The following is a 15,569-nucleotide window of genomic DNA, read 5'->3' as shown; positions in this document are numbered from 1 at the left end:
CCTAATGGACTGGTACTCAGGGCTCTATTGGTCCCTCTAACCACTCTGACATCATTGCAAAGGCAATCAAAAAATCTCATCAAAACTGTTGGCCTATCATACTTTTAAAACTAACCTCACTGTGATGATCAATTTGAAGAAAGAAGTTCAACAGCGGGTTTGAAAGACTGTAAAAAATGGTTGTGGATGTTGTTTCAAAACATAACACAATGAAATAGACAGCGCTTTCTAAGGTGACGATTAATTCAAAACAGCCATACGCATATTAGCACTTATGTATAGGCTTATGAGCCCAGGCCCCAAAAATATAAAAATGATGATTGTGCCATTATACAATACATTGCCTACCGCATATTTTGCATGGCAGAAAAACCTAACCAAAATTATTTAAGATGTCATTGGTACATAATTGGTCTAACCTATACTCTCAAATTATTATTTTATTTTAAGAATCGCTTTTGAGCGTGAACTGTATTATTATGGATACTGGATGGACTTGGTTACCTTATGCCACGCTTCAACATTTCTACCCATGGGCGATGCTGTTGGTTCATTGATTGTGCAGGGCGGCTTACAGTTAGAATTCAGAAAGTGAATTTTTATTTGATTGAATAGTAATAGGGCCTGGAGACACATTACCTTTAGCTATACAGAATATCTCACCACGATGCGTTTCCATCTCCTCTCTATCTCTCCTGTATTCCTTTCTGGAGCGAGCAGACGGGCTGTCAACGGTTTAGTGAAATACACTATATGACAAAATATGTGGACACATGCTCATCGAACATCTCATTCCAAAATCATGGGCACTAATACGGAGTTGGTCCCCCCTTTACTACAAAAACAAGTAGAGCATTAGTGAGGTCGGGCACTGATGTTGGGCGATTTGGCCTGGCTCACAGTCAGCGTTCCAATTCATCCCAAAAGTGTTTGATGGGGTTGAGGTCAGAGTGCAAAGGGGGTGGGGGACGGGCTGTTGCGATGACTGTATTACTGCCACACCAGCAGTCCTGACCGCAGTAAAATTCCACGTGATGATTGAGTCACGGTCATCTCCTTTTATGCCCTCTGGACATGCGTTGGTAGTACCCAACTTGCTAACTACCATCAGGTCCTAATGGACTGGTACTCAGGGCTCTATTGCCAGTTAAGTTCTTCCACACCGATCGACAAACCATTTCTATACGGACCTTGCGTTGTGCACGGCGGCATTGTCATGCTGAAACAGAAGAGGGCCTTCCCCAAACTGTTCCCACAAAGTTGGAAGCACAGAATCCTCTAGAATGACATTGTATGCTGTAGTGTTAAGATTTCCCTTCACAAAAACAGCCCTAGACCACTATCCCTCCTCCACCAAACTTTACAGTTGGCACTATGCATTTGGGCAGGTAGCGTTCTCCTGGCATCCGCCAAACCCAGACTAGTCCGTTGGACTGCCAGACGGTGAAGCGTGATTCATCACTCCAGAGAAAGTGTTTCCAATGGCGACGAGTTTTACACTACTCCAACCGACACTTGGCATTGGGCATGGTGATCTTAGGCTTGTGTGCAGCTCCTCGGCCATGGAAACCCATTTCATGAAGCTCCCGACGAACAGTTCTTGTGCTGACGTTGCTTACAAAGGCAGTTTGGGACTCGGTAGCGAGTGTTGCAACCGAGGACAGACAATGTTAACGTGCTATGCGCTTCAGCAATCCGCGGTCCCATTCTGTGAGCTTGTGTGGTCTAGCACTTAACGGCTGAGCCGTTGTTGATCACAGACATTTCCACTTCACAATGACAGCACTTAGAGTTGACCGGGGCAGCCCTACCAGGGTAGAAATTTGACAAACTGACATGTTGGAAATGTGGCATCCTACGACGGGTGCCACGTTGAAAGTTACTGAGCTCTTCAGTAAGGCCATTCTACTGCCATTGTTTGTCTATAGAGATTGCATGGCTGTGTGCTCAATTTTATACACCTGTCAGCAATGGGTGTGGCTGAAACATCCGAATCCACTCATTTGAAGGGGTGTCCACATGCTTTTGTATATTTTTTTATTTTCACCTTTATTTAACCAGGTAGGCAAGTTGAGAACAAGTTCTCATTTACAATTGCGACCTGGCCAAGATAAAGCAAAGCAGTTCAACACATACAACAACACAGAGTTACACATGGAGTAAAACAAACATACAGTCAATAATACAGTAGAAAAAATAAGTCTATATACAATGTGAGCAAATGAGGTGAGATAAGGGAGGTAAAGGCAAAGAAGGCCATGGTGGAAAAGTAAATACAATATAGCAAGTAAAACACTGGAATGGTAGATTTGTAGTGGAAGAAAGTGCAAAGTAATGGGGTGCAAAGGAGCAAAATAAATAAATACAGTAGGGGAGGAGGTAGTTGTTTGAGCTAAATTATAGATGGGCTATGTACAAGTGCAGTGATCTGTGAGCTGCTCTGACAGCTGGTGCTTAAAGCTAGTGAGGGAGATAAGTGTTTGCAGTTTCAGAGATTTTTGTAGTTCGTTCCAGTCATTGGCAGCAGAGAACTGGAAGGAGAGACAGCCAAAGGAGGAATTGTCTTTGGGGGTGACCAGAGAGATATACCTGCTGGAGCGCGTGCTACGAGTGGGTGCTGCTATGGTGACCAGTGAGCGGAGATAAGGGGGGACTTTACCTAGCAGGGTCTTGTAGACCTGGAACCAGTGGGTTCGGCGACGAGTATGAAGCGAGGGCCAGCCAACGAGAGCGTACAGGTCGCAGTGGTGGGTAGTATATGGGGCTTTGGTGACAAAACGGATGACACTGTGATAAACTGCATCCAGTTTATTGAGGAGGGTATTGGAGGCTATTTTGTAAATGACATCGCCGAAGTCGAGGATCGGTAGGATGGTCAGTTTTACGAGGGTATGTTTGGCAGCATGAGTGAAGGATGCTTTGTTGCGAAATAGGAAGCCAATTCTAGATTTAACTTTGGATTGGAGATATTTGATGTGAGTCTGGAAGGAGAGTTTACAGTCTAACCAGACACCTAGGTATTTGTAGTTGTCCACATATTCTAAGTCAGAACCGTCCAGAGTAGTGATGCTGGACGGGTGGGTAGGTGCAGGCAGCGATCGGTTAAAGAGCATGCATTTAGTTTTACTTGTATTTAAGAGCAGTTGTATGGCATTGAAGCTCGTCTGGAGGGTTATTAACACAGTGTCCAAAGAAGGGCCAGAAGTATACAGAATGGTGTCGTCTACGTAGAGGTGGATCAGAGACTCACCAGCAGCAAGAGCGACATCATTGATGTATACAGAGAAAAGAGTTGGCCCAAGAATTGAACCCTGTGGCACCCCCATAGAGACTACCAGAGGCCCGGACAACAGGCCATCCGATTTCACACGTTGAAATGTATCAGAGAAGTAGTTGGTGAACCAGGCGAGGCAATCATTTGAGAAACCAAGGCTATTGAGTCTGCCGATGAGGATGTGGTGATTGACAGAGTCGAAAGCTTTGGCCAGGTCAATGAATATGGCAGCACAGTATTGTTTCTTATCGATGGCGGTTACGATATCGTTTAGGACCTTGAGCGTGGCTGAGGTGCACCCATGACCAGCTCTGAAACCAGATTGCATATCGGAGAAGGTGCGGTGGGATTCGAAATGGTCGGTAATCTGTTTGTTGACTTGGCTTTCGAAGACCTTAGAAAGGCAGGGTAGGATAGATATAGGTCTGTAGCAGTTTGGGTCAAGAGTGTCCCCTCCTTTGAAGAGGGGGATGACAGCAGCTGCTTTCCAATCTTTTGGAATCTCAGACGACATGAAAGAGAGGTTGAACAGGCTAGTAATAGGGGTTGCAACAACTTCAGCAGATCATTTTAGAAAGAAAGGGTCCAGATTGTCTAGCCCGGCTGATTTGTAGGGGTCCAGATTTTGCAGCGCTTTCAGAACATCAGCTGACTGGATTTGGGAGAAGGAGAAATGGGGAAGGCTTGGGTGAGTAGCTGTGGGGGGTGTAGTGCTGTTGACCGCAGTATGGGTAGGCAGGTGGAAAGCATGGCCAGCCATAGAAAAATGCTTATTGAAATTCTCAATTATAGTGGACTTATCGGTGGTGACAGAGTTTCCTAGCCTCAGTACAGTGGGCAGATGGGAGGAGGTGTACTTATTCTCCATGGACTTTACAGTGTCCCAGAACCTTTTTGAGTTTGTGTTGCAGGAAGCAAATTTCTGATTGAAAAAGCTAGCCTTGGCTTTTCTAACTGCCTGTGTATATTGGTTTCTAACTTCCCTGAAAAGTTGCATATCACGGGGGCTGTTCGATGCTAATGCATAACAACACAGGATGTTTTTGTGTTGGTTAAGGGCAGTCAGGTCTGGAGAGAACCTAGGGCTATATCTGTTCCTGGTTCTAAATTTCTTGAATGGGGAATGCTTATTTAAGATGGTGAGGCACTTATTTTTAGGAAATAACCAGGCATCCTCTACTGACGGGATGAGGTCAATATCCTTCCAGGATACCCGGGCCAGGTCGATTAGAAAGGCTTGGTCGCTGAAATGTTTCAGGGAGCGTTTGACAGTGATGAGTGGAGGTCGTTTGACCGCAGACCCATTATGTATGCAGGCAATGAGGCAGTGATCGCTGAGATCTTGGTTGAAAACAGCAGAGGTTAGAGGGCAAGTTGGTTAGGATGATATCTATGAGGGTGCCCGTGTTTACGGCTTTGGGGTGGTACCTGGTAGGTTCATTGATCATTTGTGTGAGATTGAGGGCATCAAGCTTGGATTGTAAGATGGCCGGGGTGTTAAGCATGTCCCAGTTTAGGTCACCTAGCAGCACGAGCTCTGAAGATAGATGGGGGGCAATCAGTTCACATATGGTGTCCAGAGCACAGCTAGGGGGCAGAGGGTGGTCTATAGCAGGCAGCAACGGTGAGAGACTTGTTTTTAGAGAGATGGATTTTTAAAAGTAGAAGTTCAAATTGTTTGGGTACAGACCTGGATAGTAGGACAAAACTATGCAGGCTCTCTCTACAGTAGATTGCAACACCGCCCCCTTTGGCTGTTCTATTTTGTCTGAAAATGTTGTAGTTAGGGATGAAGATTTCTGAGTTTTTGGTGGACTTCCTAAGCCAGGATTCAGACACGGCTAGGACATCCGGGTTGGCAGAGTGTGCTAAAGCAGTGAATAAAACAAACTTAAGGAGGAGGCTTCTAATGTTAACATGAATGAAACCAAGGCTATTACTGTTACAGAAGTCATCAAAAGAGAGCGCCTGAGGAATAGGAGTGGAGCTAGGCACTGCAGAGCCTGGATTCATCTCTACATCACCAGAGGAACAGAGGAGGACTAGGATAAGGGTACGGCTAAAAGCTATGATAATTGGTCGTCTATGACGTCCGGAATAGAGAGTAAAAGGAGCAGGTTTCTGGGGGCGATAAAATAGCTTCAAGGTATAATGTACAGACAAAGGTATGGTAGGATGTGAATACAGTGGAGGTAAACCTAGGCATTGTGTGATGATGAGAGAGATATTGTCTCTAGAAACATCATTGAAACCAAAAGATGTCATAGCATGTGTGGGTGGTGGAACTGAAAGGTTGGTTAAGGTATAATGAGCAGGGCTAGAGGCTCTACAGTGAAATAAGCCAATAAACACTAACCAGAACAGCAATGGACAAGGCATATTGACATTAAGGAGAGGCATGCATAGCCGAGTGATCATAAGGGTCCAGTGAGATTCAGACAGCTAGCCGGGCCATAGGTAGCAAGCTGGCAGAAGATGGAGGGAGGTCTGTTTGGTTCCGTGTGGTAGGGGGGACCAGTCCAATTGGCAAAATAGTTCTAGTTATCGTGGCCCAAGAAAATTGTCCGATAGACCTATTCAGATAGCAGCTGATAAGACAGCTAACGATTAGCGGGCCGCAGATGGGCGTTCAGGTTACGTCGCGACAGAGGGGCCAGTTGGATAACTCCCTCGGGCAGATAACATCGGTAGTCCAGTCGTGAAGGCCCGATGGGGCTCCGCATCTGCAGTAAAACGGGTCCGGATAGGTGATTATAGCCCAGGAGTTGCTGATGGAACTCTTCAGCTGGCTAGCTCCGGAATAATTGATGTTAGCCAATAGTCACTCGGGTAGCAGCTAGCTAGCTGCAAGATCCAGGTGTAAATGTCCAGAGCCTGCGGTAGAAATCTGGGGATATGGAGAGAAAAAAGGTCCGGTATGCTCTGGTCTGAGTCGCGCTGTACAAAACTGCCGATAGCTTTTCGAGCTAAGGAATAGCTGATGACCGCCAACCGTGGCTAGCTGAACTCCAACGTTAGCCAGTGAACTGGCCAACCTCTGACTAGCTTCTGTTGTGGATTTCAGATTTGAGGTAAATAATATTATTTTTTTAATTGGTGAGGCGGGTTGCAGGAGAGTGTTTTGAGGTCGAGTTTTTAGAAAAAAATATATGCGAAGAAAATATGTAAATATATATATATACACGGGACACGACAAGAGGACAAAGGACGTCTGACTGCTATGCCATCTTGGATAGAATGGCGCCTTCCTAATGTATTCAGTCCCCTTGACTTTTTCCACATTTTGTTACGTTACAGCCTTATTTTAAAATTGATTAAATCAGTTTTTTTACTCAATCTATACACAATACCCCATAATGACAAAGCAAAAACAGTGTGACATCTTTGCTAATCTATTATAAATAAAAAACGGAAATATCACATTTACATAAGTATTCAGGGCCTTTACTCAGTACTTTGTTGAAACACCATTGGCAGTTATTACAGCATCAAGTCTTCTTGGGTTTGACGCTACAAGCTCGGCACACCTGTATTTGGGGAGCTTCTCCCATTCTTCTCTGCAGATCCCATCAAGCTCTGTCAGGCTGGATAGGGGGAGTTGATGTACAGCTAACTTCAGGTCTCTCCAGATATGTTTGATCGGGTTCAAGTCCGGGCTCTCGCTGGGCCACTCAAGAACAGAGACGTGTCCCAAAACCACTCCTGCATTGTCTTGGCTGTGTGCTTAGGGTCGTTGTCCTTTGGAAGGTGAACCTTCGACCCAGTCTGAGGTCCTGAGCGCTCAGGAGCATTTTCTTTTTAAATCAAGGATCTCTGTACTTTGCTCTGTTCATCTTTGCCTAGATCCAGACTAGTCTCCCAGTCCCTGCCACTGAAAAACATCCCCACAGCATGATGCAGGCACCACCCTGCTTCATCGTACGGATGGTGCCAGGTTTCCTCCAGACGTGACGCTTGGCATTCATGCCAAAGAGTTCTATCTTGGTTTCATCAGACCAGAGACCATCAGACGATCTTGTTTCACATGGTCTGAGAGTATTTAGATGCCTTTTGGCAAACTCCAAGCGGGCTGTCATGTGCCTTTTATCAATGGAAACAGGGTGCACCTGAGATCAATTTCGAGTCTCAAAGCAAAGGGTCTGAATAGTTATGTAAATAAGATATGTTTGTTTTTTGTCATTATGGGATATTGTGTGTAGATTGCTCAGGAAAATGTTTTATTTAATCCATTTTAGAATAGGGCTGTAAGTTAACAAAATGTTGAAAAAGTCAAGGGGTCTGAATACTTCCCGAATGCACTGAATAGTGAATGTTTATTTGCCATTTTTTTTTGTACTATCATGTTCCAGAACAGATTTCACTTGGTTGAGCGCCCATTGCATACAGAGTTTGTACGGAATATCATCTGTCAGGCAGCGAGAGCATGCTCCTCAAACAGTGGTTGATGCGTGGAGTGAGGTAAGTGTCCTTGTATTTATTTCTCTGCTGCTCATAAAGCACATGCTCTGCTATAAAACCGAAGTAGCCTACAAAACAGACCAGCGGTAAAGCCTCCATTTGGTATTCGAGTGCATACAGATGACAAGTCTTTTTTCCCCTGCCCCTGTTCCTGCCCATTTAATAACGGCTGTAGTGTAAAGTACTTAAGTAAAAATACTACATACATTTTTTTTGTGGGGATATCTGTACTTTACGTTATATTTTTGACAACTTTTGCTCCACTACATTCCTAAATAAATTAATGTACATTTTACTCCATACATTTTCCCTTATACCCAAAAGTACTAGTTACATTTTAAATGCTTAACAGGACAGGAACATGGTCCAATTCACACATTTATCAAGAGAACCTCCCTGGTCATCCCGACTGCCTCTGATCTGACGGACTCACTAACCAGAAATGCTTTGTTTGTAAATTATGTATGAGTGTTGGAGTGTGCCCCTGGCTATCCGTAAAATAAAAAATAAAAACATGTAATGTGCTGTCTGTTTTGCTTAATATAAGGAATGTGAATTTATCCAAGAGGCTTCTAAATAGCTTCTACCCCCAAGCCATAAGACTCTTGAACAGCTAATCAAATGGCTACCCAGACTATTTGCATTGCCCCCCTACCCCACCCCTCCCGGAACACTGCTGCTACTCTGCTATTATCTATGCATAGTCACTTTAATAACTCTACCTATATGTACATATTACCTCAATTACCTCGACACCGGTGTATTGTCATTTACTGCTGCTCTTTAATTATTTGTTATTCTTATCTCTTACTTTTCTCTCTTTTTTTTGGTATTTTGACAAATACAAATGTGACAAATAAAAATGTATTTGATAGCATAGGCCTACAGTCGGCCAACTCATATTCTGTTCTTCTGAAATACATTTTCTTCATACAGGCTAACAAAATATGATGACCACCACAGCCCTAGGTGGGGGAGATGGAGAAGAAGAAAACAGATGGTACAAGAGAGGAGGGTGGTGGAAGAGGGCAAAACTAGATCAAATCAGGTAGAAACTGAAACATTTAAGCGAGGGAGGGAGAGAAAGGGCCAGGTCTGAGAGACATAACGAGAGAGTGAGAGGTAGAGATGAAATCAAATAAAAATGTGTTGGTCACGCACACCGTTTCGCAGATGTTATCGCAGGTGCAGCGAAATGCTTATGTTTCTAGCTCCAACAATGCAGCAATATCTAGCAAAACAAAATACATACATGATCCAAAATATTGTTTAAAGAACAAGATATGAGGACATATGAGAACGAGGAATATCAGAACGAGTCCAGAATATAGTTGACAATAGTTGAACAGTTTTGAACAAATTAATTTCTTCCAAAATGAAGAGAGAGAGAGAGAGAGAGAAAGAATACTTTTTTTTCACTTACTTATCTAGCAAATGCAGCTAGTTTAGCCTACTGAAACACCCTGCTCACACAGAGGGATGCTATGTTAGCTAGCTGGCTATGACTTTACAACACAACGCAGGAACTCTTCCAAGTCAAGATAAGCTTTTGGTATTATCCGTTTATTGCCACCGGGGCCAGCCAGTGTAAAAGCTTACTGACTGTACACTAACGTTTCTGCATGATTGTAGCAGGTTTACTAATGCGTTAGTTCTATTAGCTATGTTGACTATGACGTTACTTAAGCTAATATGCTGACAACGATGTAGGCTGTGTGAAGCAGTTTGGCTTGGAAAGGTTTTTTCGCCTGGTCACATACAGCTGATGTGTTGTGCATTGAAGTCCACAAGCGAAGGGAAGAGAACGTAGCTGTTATGAAAGTGAACTCTGTTTACGTGTGATCAGAGTTCTAATCCATTCTGCCGATTCTGTTGAAAAACATTTCTTAAACGCAAGCAAACAGAACAAAACGGGGATAAACATACCTGAATTTGTCCAATAGAAACGCTTGTTTGCAACTGTTGGACTAACGATTACACCCTATATCACCTAAAATGTGTCCCTCGACCTGTGTGCACCTACGTTGTAAACTTTCATTCATAAGCCAGGTTGTAGCAACCTCATGGCCTAAGCCCAAAAATATAGAGCTGGCTGGGTTCTCTGTGCATCGGCAGGATAGAGCAGCTACGTCTGGAAAGTCGACGGGCGGGGGTGTGTGTCTGTTTGTCAAGAGCAGCTGGTGTGCAATGTCTAATATTAAAGAACTCTCGAGGTATGACGTCGTAGAGTACCTCATGACCGCCTGACGTAGAGTACCTCATGATAAGCTGTAGACCACACTATCTACCAAGACAGTTCTTATCTATATTATTCGTAGCCGTATATTTACCACCAAAAACCGATGCTGGCACTAAGACTGCACTCAACGAGCGGTATTAGGCCATAAGCAAACAAGAAAAAGCTCATCCAGAAGCGGAGCATCTAGTGGCCGGGGACTTTAATGCAGGCAACGTTATATTCGTTTTACCTCATTTCTACCAGCATGTCACATGTGCAACCAGAGGGGGGAAAAAACTAGACCACCTTTACTCCACACACAGATACGCATACAAAACTCTCCCTCCATTTGGCAAATCTGACCATAATTCTATCCTCCTGATTCCTGCTTACAAGCAAAAATTTTAAAAGGAAGTACCAGTGACTCGCTCTATATGGATGTGGTCAGATGACGCGGACTCTACGCTACAGGACTGTAGCACAGACTCGAATATGTTCCGGGATTCATCCAGTGGCATTGAGTCACCAGCTTCATCAATAAGTGCATTGACAATGTCATCCCCACAGTGACCGTAAGTACATATCCTAACCAGAAGCCATGGATTACAGGCAACATCTGCACCTAGCTAAAGGCTAGAGCTACCTCTTCCAAGGAGCGGGACACTAATCCGGAAGGTTATAAGAAATCCCGCTATGCCCTTAGATGAAACATCAAACAGGCAAAGCATCAATACTGGACTAAGATTGAATCGTACTACACCGGCACTGATGGTCGTTGGATGTGGCAGGGCTTGCAAAGTATTATGAACTACTAAGGGAAACACAGCCGCAAGCTGCCCAGTGACACAAGCCTACCAGACGAGCGAAATGCCTTTCATGCTCGCTTCGAGGCAAGCAACACTGAAGCATGTGTGAGAGCACCAGCTGTTCTGGATGACTACGTGATCACACTCTCCGTAGCCAATGTGAGCAAGACCTTTAAACAGGTCAACATTCACAAGGCAGCGGGGCCAGACGGATTACCAGGGCGTGTACTCAGCGCATGCGCGGACCAACTGGCAAGTGTCCCCTCACTGTCATTTTCAACCTCTCCCTGACTGAGTCTGTAATACCAACATGTTTCAAGCAGACCACCATAGTCCCTGTGCCAAAGAATGCGAAGGTAAACTGTCTAAATGACTACCGCCCCGTAGCACTGACGTCGGTAGCCATGAAGTACTTTGAAAGGCTGGTCATGGCTCGCATCAACACCATCATCCCGGAAACCCTAGACACACTCTGATTCACATACTGCCCCAACAGATCCACAATGCCATTTACCACCTGGACAAAAGGAACACCTATGTGAGAACGCTGTTCATTGACTACAGCTCAATGTTCAACACCATAGTGCCCACAAAGCTCATCACTAAGCTAAGGACCCTGGGACTAAACACCTTCCTCTGCAACTGGATCCTGGACTTCCTGACAGGCCACCCCCAGGTGGTTAGGATAGGCAACAACACATCTGCCACGCTGATCCTCAACACCGGGGCCCCTCAGGGGTGTGTGCTTAGTCCCCTACTGTACTCCCTGTTCACCCACGACTGCGTGGCCAAGCACGACTCCAACACCATCATTACATTTGCTGACGACACAACAGTGGTAGGCCTGATCACCCACAACGATGAGACTGACCTCCTCCTTACAGGCTGAGACCTTGCAGTGTGGTGCCAAGACAACAACCTCTCCCTCAATGTGAGCAAGACAAAGGAGATGATTGTTGACTACAGGAAACATCGATGGGGCTGTAGTGGAGCGGGTCGAGAGTTTCAAGTTCCTTGGTGTCCACCTCACCAACTATGGTCCAAACACACCATGACAGTCGTGAAGAAGGCACGACAACACCTTTTCCGCCTCAGGAGACTGAAAACATTTGGCATGGGTTCCCAGATCCTCTAAAAGTTAGACAGCAGCACCATCGAGAGCATCCTGACTGGTTGCATCACTGCCTGGTATGGCAACTGCACGGCATCTGACCGTAAAGCACTACAGAGGGTAGTGTGTACGGCCCAATATATCACTGTGGCCAAGCTTCCTGCCATCCAGGATCTATATAAGAGGTGCCAAGTCTAGGTCCAAAAGGCTCCTTAACAGCTTCTACCCCCAAGCTATAAGACTGCTGAAAAATTAATCAAATTGCCACCCGGACTATTTACATTGACCCCTCTTGTTTTTACACTGCTGCTACTCACTGTTTATTATCTATGCAGTCACTTTACCCCAACATACATGTATAAACTAACTCGACTAACCTGTACCCCCACACATTGACTCAGTACCAGAACCCCCTGTATATTGCCACGTTACTGTTAAATCATTTTTTGTTACTTTTTACTTTAGTTGATTTAGTAAATATTTTCTTAACTCCATTTCTTGAATTGCATTGTTGGTGAAGGGCTTGTAAGCATTTCACAGTAAGTTCTACACCTGTTGTATTCGGCACAAGTGATAAATACATTTTGATTTGGAATATTAAATGAGTCATCCAATATGATGTAATAGAAATAACCTCATGCAAAAAAAATGCCCTCCCTCATCTTAAACGGCACTGACTGCCACTGATACAGTACAAGTGAATGATGTGTCTAGACCCCTCAAACTCACTGCTTGTTCTCATTGTTCCCCTCTAATCAGGGACTGATTTAGACCTGGCAAACAGATTAGTCTTTTCATTGACTTATTTTTACAGAAATAGCCATATGCTTTCCAAACAATGTTTTCCCACCATTGAATAATAAAATATATGCCTGGCTGGACCTCTACTTTTCACTGACAGTCAACTCAATAATCATCTATTTCGTATTTGCAGCGTACGCTGCCCAAATTGCACATGCTGCCTTTCCTTCAGACTGTAGGCAATGCTATTTTTTTTAAGGCTAGGGGAAGCTAATGATCCTCTGTGGCCAAATCATGCTTTAGTAGCCTATTCTGAATGATTTTATGAATGATTATATGTATTTCTGTATAGACAGTAGGCTAATTAGACTATATAATTTTGGCCACTTCATTCAATTTACTTAGGCTTATAGGGGGCTAAGCTTTACCCCCATGTCAAGCTACTATCCCCCATAGTAGGAAAGGTAACCAATTCTATTGGTCAGCTTGTCAAGAATGAATTAGCCCAAACAGACTCTTGGACAGTTGTGGGACGATAGATCCCAAATGTATACAACCAGTAGGCCTAGGGTACATACATTTTCATTTTATCTCTACGGAATGGGTGTCCCTACACCGGGACGCTTGTTGCTAACGTGCACAAATGTGACTAGAATTATGTTTTATACAACAGCCAACTTTCCAGGACATAGACATGTCTTAAATGGGCAGAAAGCGTAAATTCTTGTTAATCTAACTGCAGTGTCCAATTACAGTAGCTATTACAGTGAAAAAATACCATGCTATTGTTTGAGGCGAGAACAGATAGTTCTTAATTCTGATCCGCGCGATGAACTGAGAACCCCGCTGGCTGTATGGACAAGGACAATATATCCGGAGAGCGCCATGATTCTGTAAAACAGAGTATATTACAGTCTCTTATGTTTCTCTGAAAGGAGATCCTCGCTCTGAGCTCGTCTACTTTGCTGTCCAGGAACTGAACGTTAGCGAGTAATATACTCGGAAGCTGTGGATGGTTTGCTCACTGCCTGAGCCCGACTAGGACCCCACTTCTTCTCACTAATGCGGCATCGACGTTTTGGTATAGCACCCAGGATGAATGGGGCTGCCTCGGGGAGTCCAAAGGATTCAGGTCAGGGAAGTCGAATTTCTGGTTGAATTGCTGGTGAGTGACCAACAATCTAATGTCCAAAACGTAATTTTGGCTGTAGGTAATAATACTAGAAATGTTCTGATCAAATAATGTAACAAATAACAAAACTGCAAAGTGTCCATCTGCGCCAGACAAAGAAAAAGGTTGAACAGAAAAAGGTTGATCGAGACAGAGAATGGAGATGAGACACAAAGGTGGAGAGAGACCGGCCGAAGGAGAGATTGAGTGGGGTCAAAGTCAGAGGGAGATAGAGAAAGAGAGGGGGGAGAGAGGAAATCAAAGTAGAGAGCAAGAGAGATGTGCAGCAGATGTGAGTTATGGCAGTTTCGGGAATTCATGCGGCGGGCTAAGTCTACTCGGTCAGTCGACCCACTCACTTCTTGACGTTCTTGACCTTCATGCTGGCCGTGCTGCTGCAGGAGCGCAGGAGAGTCTCGGTGCTCAGCTCGGGGACCTCAGCACTCCGCGCCTGCATGTCGCAAAAGAAATGCATACCCGTAAATACATGACCTGTGACTTCACCTTTGACAAACAACTCCATGAGTTGACCTGCATGCAAGAGAAACCTAGGGACAGCGCAAAGCAAAACTGTTCAAAGAAAAAATTCCAAGATTTTGTGACTAGCTACTTTTTATATATTTTTGGTTGTTATATTTTTTATGTTTATTGGACAGAGACCATGAAAGAGTGGAAGTAAAGTTAGGAGAGTGCGTTAGGACAGTCGGTCGGATTCAAACCCACAAATTGCTAGACCACTCCAGGCCCCTACTAGCTAAGTTTGACCCAACATGGAAAAGTCTGACCCCTGAACCAATGACTGAGAGGCTAATCTATGACAGAGGGAGGTTAAAACACATTTGACAACATAGCATTTGACAATCATATAATCCTGTGTCAACACAGACCGCCAGGGAAGGGAAAAGAGCAACACTAAGTTAACAGAGAGAAAGAAGTCGAACCAGAGATGATAAAGAACGAGCGAGAGATAGTAAGGAAAGTAAAGAATGAGCGAGAGAGAGCGAGAAAGAGAGAGCGAGAGAGCGAGAGAGGGGACAGGATGAGATGTGGGGAAGCTTGGTCTCTTTCTAGCTGGCTGCAGCCAAAGACAGTGAAGGTGATATGCAGATAAGCATTCCCAATGAGGTCAGAGAGACAGGGGCCAGGTGGGCCGGGGTACAAAGAGCATCCTGTCAGGCCTGCACTAGCTGTGAATAGGAATATATATCAGCTTAGCCTGTGTGCCAGTCCCTTTTTGTTCTTTCTGCTTTAGCCGACTCCATTGTTATTGCTGTTTGGCATCGAAAATGTTTCTGCTAAAGCAAATACAGAGTGAAAACCAGGCTAGTAAGACCTACTAGGAGCAGGGAAACACTGGTAGCAACCACTTCAGTACTTCCCCAAGGGGAGAGACAAGATGGGCTTATGAAGTCTAGCCAAAACATTCCCAGAAGTTGTACCTATAAAATATTCAACTGTGACTTAAAACCTGTTTGGGGCAGGGGGCAGTATTTTCACGTTCGGATGAAAAGCGTGCCCAGAGTAAACTGCCTGCTACTCGGGCACAGAGTCAAATATTTGCATATTATTAGTAGATTTGGATAGAAAACACTCTGAAGTTTCTAAAACTGTTTGAATGATGTCTGTGAGTATAACAGAACTCATATGGCAGGCAAAAACCATAGAAAAAATTCCAACCAGGAAGCTGGAAATCTGAGGTTTGGAGTCTTTCAAATGATTGCCTATCCAAACTACAGTGTCTGTGGGGTCATTTTGCACTTCCTAAGGCTTCCACTAGATGTCAACAGTCT

At 44.4% G+C, this 15,569-nt stretch overlaps 1 protein-coding gene across 1 annotated transcript in view; it reads right to left on the bottom strand.

Moving 5' to 3' along the window:
• The window catches only part of arhgap32b (Rho GTPase activating protein 32b), a 242,773-nt gene that overhangs the window by 109,809 nt on the left and 117,395 nt on the right, over nucleotides 1-15,569 (bottom strand). The window contains exon 4 of the mRNA XM_045692772.1: nucleotides 14,139-14,230. Within this exon, the coding sequence (XP_045548728.1) occupies nucleotides 14,139-14,230 (92 nt within the window). The remainder of the gene's footprint in view (nucleotides 1-14,138; nucleotides 14,231-15,569) is intronic.

Source organism: Salmo salar, chromosome ssa13, assembly GCF_905237065.1.
Source record: "Salmo salar chromosome ssa13, Ssal_v3.1, whole genome shotgun sequence".
NCBI lineage: Eukaryota > Metazoa > Chordata > Actinopteri > Salmoniformes > Salmonidae > Salmo > Salmo salar.
Note: the sequence above shows the minus strand (reverse complement) of the source record. Positions and strands in the feature narration are given on the sequence as shown.